The following is a 19,132-nucleotide window of genomic DNA, read 5'->3' as shown; positions in this document are numbered from 1 at the left end:
AAGCTAACATTGGTTGTTTTCAATTTAGTCCCTCTATTTACAAAATTGAAAATTCCACAAAATGACATGTGACATATACGGAGATGGTGTTAAAGTTGACTTAACGGCAGAGACCAAATTGAACACTTTAAAGAATTAGAGGACCAAATTGAACCAAAAAATAATAAGGGGACCAAAATGAACCAACTCAACAAATTAGGAAACCAAAATGATAATTAAGCCTAACAAAATTTATGATTAAATTGAACCAAAATAACAAATATAGGGACCAAATTGAATATAAAACATTGACTCTGACACATGACATACTACTGCGTTGACACATGAACATTTACAAGAAATTAAAAAAATTAAAAAAATAAAAAATAAAAAAATCACAAGATGACACATAAGTGTCACTGTTTATAGCCGTTAATGATTAAAACGATGTTAAATAAAAAGAATAAAATTAATAAAAATTAAAACCTATCTATCTGAGCACAAAAATAAAATTATGAGTGATTTGATAAGACTGAACATAAATTGGAACAAGAAGTATTTTAACCTTTTAATAATAATTAAATTGACATAACACCACTAAAGTTCATTATAACATCTCATTCATTTAAATAGCATGCATAAGTTTTTGAAAATGTCACTTATTATTTAATCAACAAAAGTCTCACTCAACCACGAAAACAACAAAGGTAAGTTTTAGTTCTTTGTTTCATATTTTATCAAACCAATTATAACAACTCACAATCCTTTCAAAATTCAATGTAAACCTATATCAAATTCAACAGAACCACTAATGATTTTAACTAAGTGATCACTTAACACTCAATCCAATGTTTAATATCAAATTAAATTAAAAGTTATCTCACTTATAAAAAATGAACTTACTTAGTTTGACACTTGACTCAAAACTTAGTTTTAAACATGCACTAATTATTTCATCCAACCACAATCTAGCGATAACCATTCAGTATTATGTAAACATTCTCAAAATGATAATTTACTTTCTAAGATTGTTTACACATAAATCAACACAATAAAAATTCAGATTCACTTACCTAAAAGTGACTTACACTTAAAAAAAGGAAGAAAGTGGAAAGGTATAACACACCAAAGACCTAAGATAACATAAATAATAACAAAATTTTAATCAAAGGCTAAATTTATTAGGAGCAATACCAAACATTAAAAAAATATTTTTTTAAATGCATAAACATTTAATCAAAATAAAAAATATGATCAAGATAGACTGCTTAAAATCTAAGAAGAGAAAAAAAAAATAGAATCTTCAAATATTTTATCATATATTAAGTATTTTGTTTTAGAAACACAAAACTACAAAAGTTAATGCCAACTTAACAATGACTAATATCAATTTATTTTGTTTTAGAAACACAAAACTACAAAAGTTAATGCCAACTTAACAATGACTAATAACAATCTATTTACAATAAAAACTGCATAAATAAAAACTCACAAACACTTGCAATTCTAAAAAAAAAATGGAAAAGCTTACCTAACCTTCACGAAGTTTTCATCATGCAACATTTCTTCACCCACCATTTACTTCCACCAACTTCATCTATACAGATTTAAAAAATGAGATACTTAGACCACATTTCTTATAACATACAAATTTTGTTGCTGTTTCCTATAATAAAATATTTGATGTCTTCCACAAAAAACAAAGTACATTTCTAAAATATTTAAACTCCAATGGTATCTTATCAAAGCAATTATTTTATACACTGTATAATCATTTAATAGTCTTTTTGCTAAAGGGTCACTAAATCACAGAAAAAAAGAGGGAGCATCTAAGATATTTATGAAATTAGTGATAATATAACATTTACTTCATTTATTTATTTATTTTATTGAATTTTTAATATTGAATTTCTTATATTTTAGAATCTTTTATTTTGTAAATATGATTGCAAATTAATTTCAAAAAAATAATCTAATACTATTATATGATTTGCAACGTAAGTTGGTATTATCCAATCTGTTTGAAAGATTATTTTTATCTTGATGTCTCTTTTTTTTATCTTGATGTTTCCTTGCTTTGCAAAGTAGGAATCTAATAGTTTATATTCCTTGATTTTAATAAAAAGTCATCATATAAATTAATTTTATCGAAAACTTAAATAAAAATATATTCATTTTAACAATATCAATAAAATCATAGAGTTTATGAGAGAAATATCAAATAAAATCTATTAATAAAATAAGGAGCTTATCACAAAATATCTAGGCAGTATTATAAGGCGAACCGTATATAAATATAATAATAAATAAAAATTGAACATAATATCATGCATTAAACTATTTAATTTCATTTTACAGTATACAATATTTGTATAGCTATGAATTTAAATAGAGTCACAGTCACTCATGAATTTTCTATGTGTCATGATAGTGAAAATTGTCAAACATACTCATTTTCAAATCTGATTTCATATATTATTTTACTATAGATTCAGTACTAAATCTTAATAACCAATAATATTAACCCCATAGTTAGAGATTAAGTTCCATGTTACAGTTTTACAGAACAAATCCTATCTTAATCCGTTTGACGAGAAAACCCAAACCCAAAGTAAAAGACCTAAGATTGTAACAAAACACACCAATTCAACATAATCTCCCAAAACTGTGAACAATGTCAACACTGTCATCCAAACACTCCCTTACCAATCCCACACCCACCACCGTTTTCTTCCTTTTCTTCGCCCTCCAAATTTCAACCATTCTCGCCGGCAGCCCCCACGTCATCAATTTCCGCTCCCCGAACCTCTTCCCGGAAGGGCTAGCGTGGGATCCCACAGGGCAACACTTCCTGGTCGGATCCCTCCGCCACCGCACCATCTCCGCGATCTCCGACGCAGGGGTGGTAGAAACCCTAGTCTCCGACCCCTCCCTTCCGGAAAACGTCACCATCTTGGGCCTCGCCGTGGACTCCCGCAACAACCGCGTCCTGGCGGCGCTCCACGCTGGGGCCCCTTTACCTCCGTTCAACGCGCTCGCCGCCTACGACCTCCGCTCCGGCCGCCGCCTCTTCCTTTCTGCCCTCCCCTCTGCAGAAGGCGACGAGAAACGCGCCATCGCGAACGACGTCGCAGTGGACTTCAAAGGTAACGCGTATGTGACGAACTCGGTGGGAAACTACATCTGGAAGGTCAGCGAAAAGGGAGAAGCCTGGATCTTTTCAAATTCCGCAAGATTCACCGAACACCCAGTGATCATCGACGAGAAGTTCAGCTCCTGCGGCCTAAACGGTTTGGTTTACAACGGCAAGGGTTATCTCCTGGTGGTTCAGAGCAACACGGGGAAGATGTTCAAGGTGGACGAGGATGACGGCGTGGCGAGACTTGTGCTCCTTAACGAGGATCTCGTGGGTGCGGACGGCGTGGCTTTGAGGAACGACGGCGTGGTTTTGGTGGTGTCGTTGAAGAGGGTGTGGTTGGTGAAGAGCAACGACGGGTGGAGCCAGGGTGTGGTGTTTGACAAAATTGACCTTGATGATGAGGGTTTTCCCACTTCGATTGTGGTGCGGGAGAGAGAGAGGGCTTACGTGCTGCACGGGCGCGTGATGGAGGGCATTCTGGGGAATTGGAGTGAGAGTTTTAAGATTGAGGAGGTGAGGTCTCCGAGGGAGGGTGAGTCGGAGAATGTTTGGATGTATGTGATGGTTGGAATAGGTTTGGCTTATTTCTTGTTTTGGAGGTTTCAGATGAAGCAGCTCGTCAACAACATGAACAAGAAGATCAATTGAACTAACTACTCTTTTCTACTTCCCTTTCACTGCACCATTGTAAGCACGGATGTAATTTCAAGAATAGATTTCCAAGTTTGCTTATTTAAAGACAAGGATTCATTGTTCAAGTGGGGAATAAATTTAGCACATTATATTATGGAGTCTGATACTTCAAACCTCATCAGAAGTTATAGATGTTTTAAATATATAGCATGCACAATTTGCTTTTTCTGTCAAATTTCTTGATATGTTTTTAGTTAACCTAAACTATCCAGAAATACAAGGATTTTTAAGCTAGTGATTTTGTATCCTAGCTTAATTCATGTAGTGTTGGTGGACATGTAAACACTTTGTTTTCTATCTTAATTTGCTTTTGGTCATGCCCCTTTCTTTTATGTTCATCTTCAGATAAAATATTTAACAAGAAAATGAAAAATAACATATTTGATTTGAATTTCCAGTATTTTTTTTAATTTGGAAAGGGCTTTCAATGCTCGGGTCTTCTTTTTTCTCTGCTCGGTTTTTCCAGTGTTATTTTCTTTCTTTATAGTAAGATGACCTTTTGTTTTCTGTGTTTCTTCTATCCCTTATGTGGCTTGAGGTGCTGAATCCTCCAGTGGATAAGGAATGTTTTGGTGTCCCACAATTTACTGAATTTAGTAAAGGTTACTTACTCTTTCGGATACTAAATATATATGGGGGCTTCTCCGTGCATCTCCAATGATGCACCTCCAATGATTTCTCCTGTACCTTTAAAATTTACTTTAATTCCATCTTTGTCCATGGTTAAAAAATAAATTACTGTTTTTTACCGCAGTGCACCCCAAATACTCGTGCCTCACCGCACTGTACCTCCAAAAGCAGATTCCCTACACGCTCTGCACCCCCTGCACTTGGAATCTTTGACCTAAGTTTTTTTTTACCTTTGTTTTTTTAAGGTGCAGGGCCTCCATCCTCCACACACTGTCCCCTTCTCCCTCTTCTCCCACACAACAGCACCCACCTTCTCCTACTTGGAATCCGTTTGAGTTTTTTTTTTCTGTAGGAAACGGATTGTGAAATCCGTTTCCTTTTTATTTATTTTTTTTCAAAAACGGATTGTGAAATCCGTTTAGTTTTTTTTTTTTTTCGGAAACGGATTGTGTAATCCGTTTCCTTTCTTTTTTATTTTTATTTTTCAAAAACAAATTGTGAAATCCGTTTGATTTTTCTTATTTTTTATTTTTTTGGAAACGGATTATGTAATCCGTTTCCTTTTAATGGTATTGTGTGTAATGAGGCACCACTTTTTCCAAAAGTGTTTGACCAGAAAAGATGGTCACAAGCTGAAGGTAGAACTAGAGAGCTACTTACACATATTCAGCCCAACCATACATCAGAAGCACATCGAAATGCTGTGCTATCTTACCTACGATCCCTCATCGTCAACTCTGTCTCTCTCCCTTGTCAAGTACTTTCCTTCTTAATTCTTTCACTGAACTGTCACATTTTTTTCCTTTCTTATCTCTTTATTTTATGCATGTGTGAATTGTATGATTAGTTATAGTAAGAATTCTTAAAACCTCTGTTTATAAGTGTTATCAAATAATTAATGAAACTTTTACTTTGGTGTAATCTTGGGTGTTTCTAATTCTGTTTTCATATTCAGCTTATAGATTCTTATGTTAAATATAATTTTTTTTTATTCAAATACCGATTTTGTTGTATTAATATGATCTAAAGTGGTGTCATTCTAGCAATTTGGAGAATACGTTTCTATACCCTTCTCCTTAATGTGGCTTGTTAGAAACATAAAGTAATTTATTGAAATATTTGAAAATGCTTAAATGAGAAAAAAAAAATCTACACGTTTTACAAAATTTTAATGGCACTGAACAAAATTTTTTTATGAAACGGATTACGGAATCCGTTTCACAGTGTATGAAACGGATTCTGTAATCCATTTCTCATAAATTTTGATTTTTTTCGTGAAACGGCTTTTGTAAAAGTTTGAAACGCGTTATATAGTTTATGAAACGAAAAATTTCACTTCACAAGCAAACAGAAAAAAAACTTTAACTCGTAAGAAGCTGCTAAGAAGGCTAGCAAAATTTTAAAAAGAAAGCACTGGAGAAAAAATGAAATGCGAGCACAAAAAATAGTTGGGGGTGTAGAAGGTTGGTGACGCAGTAAATGAAATTTACTGCGTCCCTAACAACTTTCACGATAAATAAGGGTATAAGAGTTTTTTTGAAGGTACAGAAGAAATATTGGAGGTACAGTGAGAAGCTCCCAATATATATTTAATAATAACAGTGATTATAATTTTAACAGAAAAACTACTTTTGGTTCGTAATGAAAATAGGTCCAGCGAAAGCTGTGGACATACACAGGCCCAGTAAACCAAAAAATATTTAACTTAGGTCCAAACTTGGATATTTCTTCCTTCACTTCCCTTTCTTTCTTGCTGCACCTCCAAAGGATTACGAAACTACCATTCTAGACTTAATAAAAAATTAAATAAAACCTTACAATGTGTGAGAGAGATATTTCATCTCCTTCAGATTAACAACTTGTTTGGGCTGTGTAACTTACTCTTGAGGCCTTATGAATTTCGTATCATGATGACCCAAAACATCATCAAATCGAATCTGATGCATTATTTCCAGGCCAGCTCATGGTCATTCAGAGTAGTTTTAATAATAAGCGATCAAAGAAGTGAAAGCGTGGCACCTTAGCTGCCCCATTTCTTGTACATAATATTCAAAACGAAAATAAAATAGAAATCTCCACCACATATTCTTTCCCTTTTTTACATCACCCGCTTCTCCACTTCCATCATTATTCATCATTACTCGTCCATAAAGAACACTTAAAAAAGAAAGCCCATAAGCAGAAAATGGCATAGTAGGTATTTGGATAAGTTATCCATATTGTAATGAACAAACAGGGTGTGGTGAGGATTGGGTTTGCGCCACTCACAGTGGTTGTTGTGATGTTGTCAGTGGTATGCACGTGCAGGACCAGCACGAGCGGGAACCTGCACCCGTTGATTCTAGTACCTGGTAACGGAGGGAACCAGCTAGAAGCCAAGTTGAGCAGAGAGTACAAGCCATCCAGTTTCATCTGCGAATCCTGGTACCCTGTTGGGAAGAAAAACAAAGGCTGGTTCAGACTCTGGTTTGATTCCAGTGTCATTCTCGCACCTTTCACACAATGCTTTGCTGAACGCATGACCCTTCACTACCATCCACAACTCGATGATTACTTCAACACCCCTGGAGTTCTCACTCGGGTCCCTCACTTCGGTTCCATCAACTCCCTTCTTTATCTCAATCCTCGTCTCAAGTAAGTGCCTCCCTTTCTTCTTCAATTAATGTACCCTTTCGTTTTTCCATTGATGAATTTCTTTAATAGGCATATTACCGAATACATGGCGTCCCTGGTGGATTCATTGCAAAAGCTGGGTTATGCTGATGGTGAGACTCTGTTTGGTGCCCCCTATGACTTTCGATATGGTCTAGCTGCTGAGGGTCACCCCTCACAAGTGGGTTCCAAGTTCCTAAAAGACCTAAAGAATTTGATAGAAGAAGCAAGCACTTCCAACGGTGGGAAGCCAGTGATACTGGTATCCCACAGTTTAGGAGGTTTATTTGTCATGCAACTCCTAATTCGAAACCCCCCCTCTTGGCGTGAAAAATTCATTAAACACTTCATTGCTCTTTCAGCTCCATGGGGTGGCGCTGTAGACGAAATGTTCACCTTTGCATCTGGCAACACTCTGGGAGTGCCCCTGGTGGAGCCTCTGTTAGTGAGGGGTGAACAGAGAAGCTCCGAGAGTAACCTTTGGCTTTTGCCTAACCCCAAAATTTTTGGTCCTCAAACACCAATTGTGATCACTCCAAATAAGACCTACTCCGCACATGACATGGTTGATTTTCTCAAAGACATTGGTTTTCCCGAAGGGGTTTACCCTTACGAAACACGCATTGTACCCTTGATAGGGAACATTCCAGCGCCACACGTGCCTGTAACTTGTATTATGGGAACAGGAGTGAGAACCTTGGAAACTTTGTTTTATGAGAAAGGTGATTTTGATGATCGCCCAGAAATTTCATATGGGGATGGTGATGGAACGGTGAATTTGGTGAGTTTGTTGGCGCTTCAATCACTATGGAAAGAGGAGAAAAGTCAATACCTTAAAGTGGTTAAGATAGATGGTGTGTCGCATACTTCAATACTCAAAGACGAAGTTGCGCTTAATCAAATTGTTCGTGAGATTAGTGCAATTAACTCTCATGCTGACCTTGACCTTGGTTTGTCCAATGTGTTTTCTGGGTAAATGATTTTTGAACCACAAGTAAAATATCCGTTCTCTGCCAATTAAACTTTTGCGTGGGATTTATATAAAGCGCATGTTTTTTGTTGATACTAAAGGTAAAATTCGTAGGACATTACACCAGGACTTGTTTGATTTTAGTTAGTTTTTAGAAGTAAAACAGAGTACATGATTGGATACTTGTTCTCTGCATAAATAGGTTTAGAATTGTTTTCAAAATTACAGTTTTGGAACCAAGAAACCAGAAATAGCTTAAGAGTTGTTTGGTATCTTAAACAAGTCAGCACTAGATCTAGATTGACATCAAATTCATTGGTATGTTATAGAACAAGATTCTTAACATTGACATCTAAATGCATTTCATATATACTGGTTGAATTTGATGGTTTTCAACTATTATCACGTCTAATGATTTCATTTCCCTTTGTAATCATGAGGCTATATTTTTGTGTGTTTGTTGTATTTGTTAGATCCGATGAGCTTTCAGAACCTGAAACGCAAAATCAGTACGAAATATAACACTGGAGTCTTTATCCACAATCTTCTCAAACCAATTAATAAATATGCTTCCATCTTTTGGGTTTGAAATACAATCAAACTCGGCTTTATGTGTAAAAATAGTTAACATTTCCTTTGAATGTCTATTTCAAAATTACATATTTAAAAAATTAGACAAAAAAATCATCTTTCGTTTGATCGTATTCTGTATATCCGTCCTTGGATGTAAGCAATAGAAATTTAACAACTTGGATTTCTATGTTAGCTGGATTGTGAAATTAAGATATAGAACGAAGCTTATTTAATCAATTTATCTATTATATGCTGCTATATAATTTTATTCCCCGGTTTAGCAAAATGTACAATAAGTCTCTTACAAGATTAGTGACATAAGGATTTTCGTGATCCTAATTATAAATTTGGTATATTTTTAGTTGACATGAAACTTTATGTAATTTTTTTCGTAGAGATATATAATAAATTTTTGATGATTCAAGTAACATTTTGAAAATTGAATTGTAAACTTAATTCGGTCATACAAAATTAATTAATTATATATATATATATATATTTATATATAGAGGAGAATGCTAGTTAATGAATAAATAATGCACATTAGTTTTAATATTTTTACATTGAAATAATTAAGTCTATTAATTAAAATAATATAAATACATATAACATATTTTATAAAGATTAAACTATCATTTGAATTTTTTAAACAACTCTAATACAAAATAAACACTTTAGAATTTTTAAGGTATCTACTAAAAGTTTAGGTAATTATTTTCTTTTATATTGCTAAATTTATGTATTTATAATTATTAATTTCAGATATTGAAATATTTTTTATTTTTTTAATACAAGGGATTTTGTTAAGTTAACATAGATGTTGCAATTAGAGAAAATAAATTCAATGAAGTCTCAAATTGATACTTTAATATTTTTTTTGTAGACTTTTAAGATGTTTAACACTATTTTTTATTGGTTTTTATATTAATTAAAAAAATTTATGTTTAATTATATTTTAATTTTTAACAACATTAAAATATAGTTATTTGATTATTTAATTGATTTTTAACTTTTATGGATGAACACTAAATAAAATATTAAACACAAACTTAAGGACATTTTTGTTCATTAAATAAAGTAAAACTGCATTAATGGTTATTAGTCAAATTTTATTTATTATCACAATTAACTATAATATTCTACAATATTCAATATATATTAATTATCTTTAACTGGTGCCCTTAGAGCACTGGTTATTAAGACCCATATATAAATTTATCATATTAAATGGAGATGGAATATTTAAAACATTGATGTTAAGTGGTTTATTTTTTATCAATTAGTTTTATAAAATCTCAATTTCTTTGTAAACTGTGATTCAACACTAGTTAAATATTTGCACTTTGTTTGAAATTTATGAATGGTATGTATTGTATTTTTATTTGAATTTATGGTTAAAATATGTTATTAAATATTAATTTATTTTTTAAATATCCGCGGATACCCATATATACGTGAATATTAAAATTTTATGTGAATACCCACACAATGAATACTCGCACGAATATTGGTACAGATACAGAGGAACTATCACTCGTACCTTATTCTTTCCATTGACATCCTATGGAACACGCTTAAGTTCAAACATCGGTGTTCTCTTCTAGGTAATTTTAACTACACATTACACATGCTATTTCTAAGTGTTGAGTGCAATTAAAAGAAACAAATCAAATAAAGGCAAACAAGTGCGTTCTTTGATACATGTTATAGCAGGTGGATCAAAGATTCCATGAATACGTGTAGCATTGTTGATTGTTGACATAATATGGTATTTGTTGTTCAATTTCTTACAGCAAACGTCATTTTCATGTCCAATTCAGCTAGAATTTTGATTTTTTTTAATGGTCATTCTTTTTGGTGGAACCACCGTGCTAGAAAGAACCTGAGTTTAGGGTGGTGAACGAATGAAAGGACTTGTTTGTGGTGGTGACAAGATTTGGCTTCGTTTAGGGTCTATGTTTCCAAGGTGTTGTTTGTTTGTGGTATTTGCTAGTGTCAGAGAGCAAAACTTGGCTGAATATGGGTGGCATCTTTCTGTTGAGAAATCTAATTATCTCTTATACATCGATGAACCATTAAAGTGTCAAGATATATTTTATTCAAATTCAAATTAATCTGATAATTGGAATTAATTCAAGTAATATTGACGGAAGGCATTGATGTTTTCGAACTCTATGTTCAAAATCAAAGTTAAGAAAAAAATTATAGAATTGGAAATGTTATAAAACAATAAAGGATGTGGTTTTTAATAATTATAAAAATTAAATAATTTCATTAATTAATTGTTGATCCAAACTTTTTTTATGCTCGTGAATTTGTTTAGAAGACAGAAAAAAAGAAGATTGGATTGTTACATGAAATAATGATGAAGGGAAAAAAAAGAAAGAGGTTTTTCTGACACGTAAAAAAAATGGATAAAGTGAGGTTGGTCCAGCAATTGAAAAGGAACGGGAAACCTTTGGCTCCTCCACCGAGGGACTGACTACGGAGCTGATGAGTCAGCTAAAAAAGGAAAAGAAAAGAAAAATGATTCAATTGTTTATTTTGTAATGAACATGATCTAATCTTGATTTAAGATGTCACTTTGTACTAATTTGAATCCTTCACGAGGATAGTTTTTTCCTGGGGTTTCAAAATTTTCAAAAGCCACAATTGTACCTTACTTTCTAACAATAGTTTTAATTTACTTTTTCAAAGCGATTAATTTCAAAAATACACATCGTTAAAGTTTTTGTATCACATTAAAATTAATTTAAAAGTGTATTTTAATGGTAGGTGATATAATAATAATAATAATAATAATAATAATAATAAATTATTATTATTAATGAAAACATATATGCGTGTCCTTTTATTATAGATAATTGTTTTAATTTAAAAGAATAACTGAATTTAATTAAATAATAATTTAAAAAGATAAAAGAGTTAAATAATTGTTTTAATTATAAAAATAATAATTTAAATTACCTAATGAAAATATAATTATTTTAATTTAAAATAGAAATTATTTAAAAGATAATTATATATATATAATGATTTTTTTATAGATATAAATTATTATTATTATTATTATTGTTATTATTATGTTGACGATGGCAATGATGAATTGTAAGATTCACTTTTCTTTTTGTGCCTTTTACTTTAAAGGGCTGCCCCATCTTGTGGGCCTAAGGGCAGGCACAAAGGGGAGGATCAGACCTAATATGCTCCAACCCTAATCCTATGCTATTTTTGTAAAACAGAACCCTTGTGCCTCCTTGAGCAGTCGCACTCTCTGCTAGGGTTTGCCTTCTCGTCGCTTCCAAGTCCGCTCAAGCTGTTCCTACTCCACGTAAGTCATCCTACATCTCGTGCCGCCCATTTCTTGGTATCTTTTCGTGTTTTACCCAACTAAGCCTCTGTGATGATCTTACCTTGTATTATTTCCGTGTTTTTCCAGCTCCTAAGCGTACTCCTTGTTCTGTTGAGTTTGTGTCTACCATCAAGGTCTTGCTCTAGCCTATTCCAGGTAAAGGAAGCTAGACCTTACCATATTTTCGGTAGAATCTGCTTGTTTGATGAGTATATGATGATTGAACGGCATGTGTGTGAATATAATCGGTTGAAAATGCCTGTTGGACTGTGTGGGTGAGTGTGGGTGACTATCACTCGAATGAACAGTGGCGGGCGCTGGTTTTCTCGCCCAAGCGAGCATGCCTCGCTTAGGCGAGACTGATAGAGGCTCGCCCAAGACTTCCTGCACGAACGGTCGCCCAGGCGACCTGACTTCATTTTTGGGCGAGGTACAATCTCGCTTAGGCGAGAAGGGGCTCGCCTGAGCGAGACCCCGCAGAGGTCAGTATTCCCTAGTCGCGCCTTCGCTTAGGTGAGATGGGACTCGCCTGAGCGAGAGGATCCCACTCGCCTGAGTGAGCCTTGCTTGAGCGAGGCAGCGGGTAGGTTTGAATGTTATTGTTGGGTGGCTCACTGATGTGTGACTTGTTTGTCTGACCTGCTTTACTAGAAGGGTCGCATGATGATGGCATGATTAATATATGAGTTTGAGATGGAAATGACATGTTATTTTATTGGGTATGAATTGGAAAGCATGAGTTGTATGATTGGTTGTTTATACATGATGTTAGTATTTGTGAGAACTTTCTGATTGGTTGGCGAAACATGAACTAAGTGTGGTAGGGCGTAATCCTGTGACTCATGTAGTGAGAGATTTTGGTGGCGCCTCATCTGTTGGACGTAATTCCACGGACCCTCTTAATGGGAGCTCCTGGTGGTACCTCGACGAAAGGACGTAATTCCACGGGGGTCGTGGTGGTGCGTCAGGGTCAGGGTGTAATTCCACGAAGGCCACGTGGTGGTGCCTCCTGTAAGGGTATAATTCCGTGAAGGCCTCGCGGTGACGCCTCATTGCTAGGACGTAATTCCACTGCCACGTGGTGATGCCTCAGTCACGTATCCGGATAGTCAAGTCTTGGAGTCTCATATATTTTTGATAGCTCTGGTGTGATGCCTGTTATTTATATTTGGCTTTGAAGTTACATGTGAACTGTTATAATATGAGATTTCTTTACACTAGCTTACTTTGTTGCTTGCTTGTATGTTGTGTGTGGTCTTCTCTATTGCGATGATCATCAATCTTGTTGATGTGAGCAGATGTGAAAACCCCTGACAGTGGTAATTATGGTAGGGTTGATGCAGCTTGATGGATTGGATGGGTGTTGGGCCATTGTGGGGCCCAACAAATGAAGGATTTTATTAATCATGCTTCTCGTTTCCTAACAAGACCTAGTTTAATTACTTGTTTTCTTTTAGTGTTTTCTGTTTGGGCCGTGTGGAGCTCTTTCCTTATAATCTGGGTATGTCTAATGTATGGAATACTCTTATACCCTAAACTCCGTACTTTCTGAATATTCATGTATGTGATGTGTTATTTAATTTGAAGTTATCAGTTTTTGGGATGTTAAATGAATTAACATGAGTAAAACAATATGTTCCGAAATTCATAAAATTATTTTGGAAACAAATGTAAAATTGTTTTAAAATAAGTTAGAGAACCATTTTGTTTGAAAAGTTATATTTCAAATTAAAAACTCGAAATCAATCAGGCGCTTACTTTTGGGTATTTCTCACTTGCTTACAAATTTATTTTCAAACATTTTAATTTTATTTTGCATCGTTCATAATTATAAGACTTTATTTCAAGCATTTATTTCTCAGGACAATTACATTTCTTGTCAGAATTTAAGTTTCTGCTGACTCGTTTATGATTGAAGTACTTTAGTTATACACTGTTTCTATTTTTTTCGAGTTAAATTGTTTTCGAATTTTAGCTGTAATTTTGTACTATTGCCATATTAAATTTATTTTTATTTCACTAGTTTCCTTAAAATTTATACTCTTTTATATTCTTTTATGCTTCATATAAATCTCGTTATCCAATATTTTAATCCTTTCAAGTTACATTTTCGATTTCTCCTAAAGTTTATTTTAAAAAACCTTGACACTTTGCTGATTTCATATGCCAATTATTTTATCATTCAATTTGTATTTGATATCGAATGATATTTTATTGACATTGATAAATGAAATATTTAATCTATAGAACAATAATATTTTAATAATATTTTTATGATGATAATAATTTATAATTTTTTATGTTAATTTTGACACATATGATTTTAATTTAGATTAATATAATAATAATAATATATTTATTATATTTTTAAAAATGATTATATATTTTTTAAGCTTATATCATATAATAAATCTTATTATTTTAATAATAAAAATAAACGTATAATATATCATATATATATATATATATATATATTATAAGATAAACATATAATATAATTCATTCTAACACAAACAATATAATTAACTACTTGTATTTGCACATCAATACTTTAATTGAATTTTAAATAAGATTTGAATTCTTATGACATATTATTTAACTGAAAGTTAGACAGTATTAAATAAACTTGCATAAACCAAAACTTCGAAGAAAAAACACTATTTTTGTGCCATTTTTAAAAAATATCAAGACAGAGAGATTTAAAAAATATTATAAAAATGGGTAAATTGTATTAAACTAATACAATTTAATTGTGTAAAAATCGTGTTAAAATAACATAATTTTAATCCAAAACATTCTTAAAATTGAAGTCTTGTTATTGTGACGTAACTTTATTTTAAATAATTTTAAATTAAAATCATGTTATTTTAACATCACTTCTATTAAATTCTATTAAAATTGATTAAAGTAACGTCACTCTAACACAACTTTAAATAAAAATGCAATGAATCAATGAATTAAAGTTATGTCAACCTAATACAACTTCTTTTTTTATTCATAATTTTTATAAAATTTACTTATTTTAGTAATTTTTTAACTACCATGCTTTTGCCAAATTTTCATTCCAAGGTAAAAAAACATATGGAAATTTATAGTTTAGTGCAATTAAAACCCAAAAATCCACGCAAACAAAATTTGACCATATATATTAACAGTAAGAAAGAATACGTTTATCAAATATCACGCCCCTTTACATCCGCAGACTATTCCAAACCCCACACCACAACAAAAGAAAATCAACAAAGTGAACAGTTTTATAAACATAAAGTTGGGATGTGGAAGGCTTGGCTACATTTAACTGCATCCATTCCATCCTAAAAAGCTTGTATTCAAATTCTTTTTCATACGATTTCTTCAATTTTCAATTTAAACATGAACTAATTTCATCTGCGAAGCAAATTAATAAACATTTAAACGAAGCGTCGAAAACAGAGAAGTGAATGGAACATATTATGTTCATAGTATTTAATGTTATTTGGTGCGTCTGTGTTTGAAATTTGAAAAGGAGAGACAAAATATAAAAAAAAGAAAGTGAAATTTGCCGTGGTTGAGGTATACTGAATTTGTTTAGATTTAAATAGCAAACACAGAGTGTGCGAGTGAGGAAGCAGGAGTCCGAAAATCGAAGCTGAAGCTTGGAAAGTTGAATTCTCCCTCCGTGAGGTTGAGTTGAGTTCACACATGGCAACATAGGTAAGGACTTTAAGAAGGAAAGAAAAAAAAAAAGGGTTCGTACGATACACGAGACACACCCTTTGGCCTCGGTTAAGTGCCAGCTAAATATTTTGACTAGATTTACTTTTTTGTTTAGAATTCATTCTTTGTTTGCAGGCACAGGCAATGCCAATGGCATCCCCTTTGGCCTTTCTGACATTGGTTTTGACCACTTTTGGTGGAAAGAGAAAGAGGAACATGCCCTCGTGCACTTGCTTATTCCTTTTCCACCCAATTTCTCCTCTAATTTTGAGCTTCACCAACGATACTATTACATTATTCACCACACTCTATTTTATTCCACTGTCAGTAAATTTTATTTAGATACAAAAATCGAATATGTCTTCTAAAAGATTCCTAATCACTATTCTTCTTTATATCATGGAAAATAAAAAATAAAAAATAAAAAAGTGGATGGGAAGTGTCTTGTGAGTTTGAACCAATTGAGTTGAGTGACAGAAACGACGTCGCTTAGCACACTCTTCAATAATTCTCGGTTGGTGGCATCTGGTTACCTTTTTGACTATCTGTCCGGGTCCCAGGTTGCGTCTTCAAGCTCAAGATTGTCCCTTATCTGCTCCACAACTCATGCATTCCACACTTTCTCTCTCTCTACCACTACAGTGGCAGTATCAGATATTAATAAAAAGGAGTTCAAAAGAAACACACACCACCACACTCTGTCACTGACCTCAAAGTTAAAATTTCATATCACTATGCACTCGTGTGCTGCACCCTCGTTTAATAAAAGCCCCCTCAACCTCACCCCCTACCCAATCACTACTTCAAAAGGAACCAACCATTTTTATTTAGATCCCATCTAACCCTCATTATTTTAACACATTTTTTACTTCTCTCACAACACTTCAAATTCTACAAAATATCAGAATCACATTAAAAAAAATGGTTATCTATCTTTATTTCATTTTTTTTAATAAATTATATAGCTGTTAACAGAATATGCCATAAAATTTTGTAAAAGGGTAAATTGCTTACGCCTTATGTGGCATGACAGTCTCGTAGAGGGAAAGGAGAAATACAGAAAACAGCTTTTTCTTCCTTGGTGGCTCTATTCCACGGTTTTTTGATGCCTGTCTCTGTTGCTTCGACTATGTATTTTGTATCATTGGGTACACTGAGGCGCAGTTTTTGTTCTTCAAGCCCTGTACTCTGTTGCGGACTTCATTTTGTTCTTATCAAGCGCTATTATTTTCTTTCTTGTCCTCTCTTTTTTTTTTTATTTGGTTTTTTTAATTATGGTCTGGGGTGGGTGATTTCCTAAACTTTTTCGAAGCTTGAGGAGGAAGAGTGCCTCGGTATTGGCGATGAAAATTAAGACTCAATCATGTCGTTCATGATGAATAAGCGGAGCACTACTTTTTTGACCAAAGAAAGGCAGCACAGTTAAAGAAAGAAAGGCATAAAAAAATAAAATAAAAAAGCAAAGGGTGGAAAATAAAGTTGTCCCTTTGACAAGCACTTCTTAGCTCTCTCTCCACCTTTCTTTATTGCTCCCTCCCTTCCTTTCCCCTCTCCCACACGCTTCTTCTTCTTATCCTCATTCACCATTTTTTTCCCTTTCCCCAACTCCAACTCGCACCTCACCCTCCAACTTCCACTTATAGAAAAATCAACTGCACGTATGCAACAATGCCTCCGTACCAAGAACACCACCTAGTGCCAACGCAAACAACAACCATGAAGGATGCCAATGCTACTGCCAACGTTTCGGATCTGAAAACGTTGATTGAGGAGCTCGAGTCATCGATTGAGGTCCCTTCCGTTTTCATCTGCCCAATCTCGCTCGAGCCAATGCAAGACCCCGTCACCCTTTGCACGGGGCAAACCTACGACCGTTCCAACATCCTCAAATGGTTCTCCCTCGGCCACAACACCTGCCCCACCACAATGCAAGACCTCTGGGACGATTCCGTCACGCCCAACACCACTCTCCACCACTTCATCCTCTCCTGGTTCTCGCAAAAGTACCTCGCCATGAAGAAGAAGCTCGAGGACGTGCAAGGCACCGCCTTGGAGCTCCTCGACACGCTCAAAAGGGTCAAGGGTCAGAACAGAGTCCGCGCCCTCAAACAGCTCCGCAAACTCGTCGATTCCCACCTCTCCACCAGGAAAACCGTTGAGGAAAACAACGGGCTCGCTTTGATTTCTTCCCTGTTGGGTCCTTTCACCTCGCACGCGGTTGGGTCGGAAGCGATTGGGATTCTTGTGAATTTGGATTTGGGTTCGGAGCTGAAGAGGAATCTCATGCAACCCGCTAAGGTTTCTTTGTTGGTGGACATCATGAACGAGGGAACCATCCAGACCAAGATGAATTGCGCCAAGTTGATTCAAATGTTGTTGGTGGAAGGTAACCCCTCCGAGACCGTTGTGTTATCAAGTTTGAGTCTTTTGGTCGGGGTTTTAAGGTTAGTGCGAGATAAAAAACACCCAACAAGCGTTTTAACCGGACTCATATTACTAAAAATTGTGTGTTCGCGTGAATCGGTTAGAAGCACAATTGTAAGCATAGGAGCAGTGCCTCAGCTGATTCAGCTTTTGCCCACTTTGAACCACGAGTGTTTAGAGATAGCCCTCAACATCCTCGAAGTCTTGTCAACACTTCCTGAGGGAAGATTGGCTTTGAAAGAGTGTCCCAATATCATTCCCAGTGTGGTGAAGTTGTTGATGAGAGTCTCAGAGAGTTGCACACAATTCGCATTGTCGATTCTGTGGGCTATTTACAAGCTTGCCCCTGAAGAATGTGCTTCAAAAGCTGTTGAAGCAGGGTTGGCGGCGAAGCTACTTCTGGTGATTCAGAGCGGTTGCAACCCGGTACTAAAGCAGAAATCTGCTGAGTTTTTGAAAATGTGCAGTTTAGATTACTCTTCTAGCATCTTGATTTCTAAGTGTATGCTTACTGCCACAATACAATGAAAATGAAGAAACATTTGTTCATAGCTAACTTCGTATATGTGTACTTCTTTTGTGGGAATTGCAAATTGACGGTTGGAACATAACAACTAGTTGGTGGTACTACTAATTAGGTTAGAGTTGTTGGAAATTCAAATCAGCACGGATCGGATAACGCTGTGTGCTTTTGAAATAATTGTGGGAAGCTGAGTTGTAAGATCATAGAAAACGATAATGTAATAGTAGTCCAATTTATTTTGAAGCCCCACTTTTTTGTTCCGGTGTGTTAGGATTAGCTGGAGGAGGAGGACTGATTAATCACTCCTCTGTTTTTGTTTCATAAAAAAAAAATTGAGGAAATAAGAGAGTTTCAAATTGAAATCAAGATTTTAATTTTTGGTTTTGAAATTGAAAGATTTTTTTTTTCCTTTTCTATTTTTGTTTAATTGAATAAAAAAAATGTGTGCACTTGCTCTGGTCCAAACAGATAATTGATTTGCTTTGTGTTATTGTGGGAAGA

General features: G+C 34.4%; 3 protein-coding genes and 1 long non-coding RNA gene across 5 annotated transcripts; all 4 read left to right on the top strand.

Annotated features, from left to right (window-relative positions):
* The first annotated feature begins 2,501 nt into the window (after positions 1-2,501).
* On the top strand, positions 2,502-4,126 carry LOC114164331. Its single transcript, XM_028048965.1, has one exon. It carries the CDS (start codon positions 2,654-2,656, stop codon positions 3,764-3,766), a length of 1,113 nt encoding a protein of 370 aa, XP_027904766.1. The 5' UTR covers positions 2,502-2,653; the 3' UTR covers positions 3,767-4,126.
* Positions 4,127-6,595: 2,469 nt separating this feature from the next.
* Positions 6,596-8,459, top strand: LOC114196213 (lecithin-cholesterol acyltransferase-like 1). Its single transcript, XM_028086778.1, has 2 exons — positions 6,596-7,075; positions 7,145-8,459. Exons 1-2 carry the CDS (start codon positions 6,666-6,668, stop codon positions 8,067-8,069), a joined length of 1,335 nt encoding a protein of 444 aa, XP_027942579.1. The 5' UTR covers positions 6,596-6,665; the 3' UTR covers positions 8,070-8,459.
* Positions 8,460-11,833: 3,374 nt separating this feature from the next.
* LOC114195954 lies at positions 11,834-13,527 on the top strand. 2 transcript variants are annotated; one of them, XR_003606602.1, is made up of 3 exons: positions 11,834-11,967; positions 12,076-12,144; positions 12,837-13,527. It is a non-coding gene; the product is annotated as an uncharacterized LOC114195954 (long non-coding RNA). The 2 variants fall into 2 exon arrangements; XR_003606603.1 differs by having other exon boundaries at positions 12,805-13,527.
* A 3,108-nt stretch (positions 13,528-16,635) lies between these two features.
* Positions 16,636-18,874, top strand: LOC114164178 (U-box domain-containing protein 30-like). The gene has a single exon (XM_028048741.1). It carries the CDS (start codon positions 17,353-17,355, stop codon positions 18,634-18,636), a length of 1,284 nt encoding a protein of 427 aa, XP_027904542.1. The 5' UTR covers positions 16,636-17,352; the 3' UTR covers positions 18,637-18,874.
* Positions 18,875-19,132: the final 258 nt, after the last annotated feature.

The sequence above is a fragment of the Vigna unguiculata genome, chromosome 9 (assembly GCF_004118075.2).
Source record: "Vigna unguiculata cultivar IT97K-499-35 chromosome 9, ASM411807v1, whole genome shotgun sequence".
Lineage (NCBI taxonomy): Eukaryota > Viridiplantae > Streptophyta > Magnoliopsida > Fabales > Fabaceae > Vigna > Vigna unguiculata.
The sequence above is the reverse complement of the archived record's forward strand: the minus strand, read 5'-3'. Positions and strand labels throughout refer to the sequence as shown.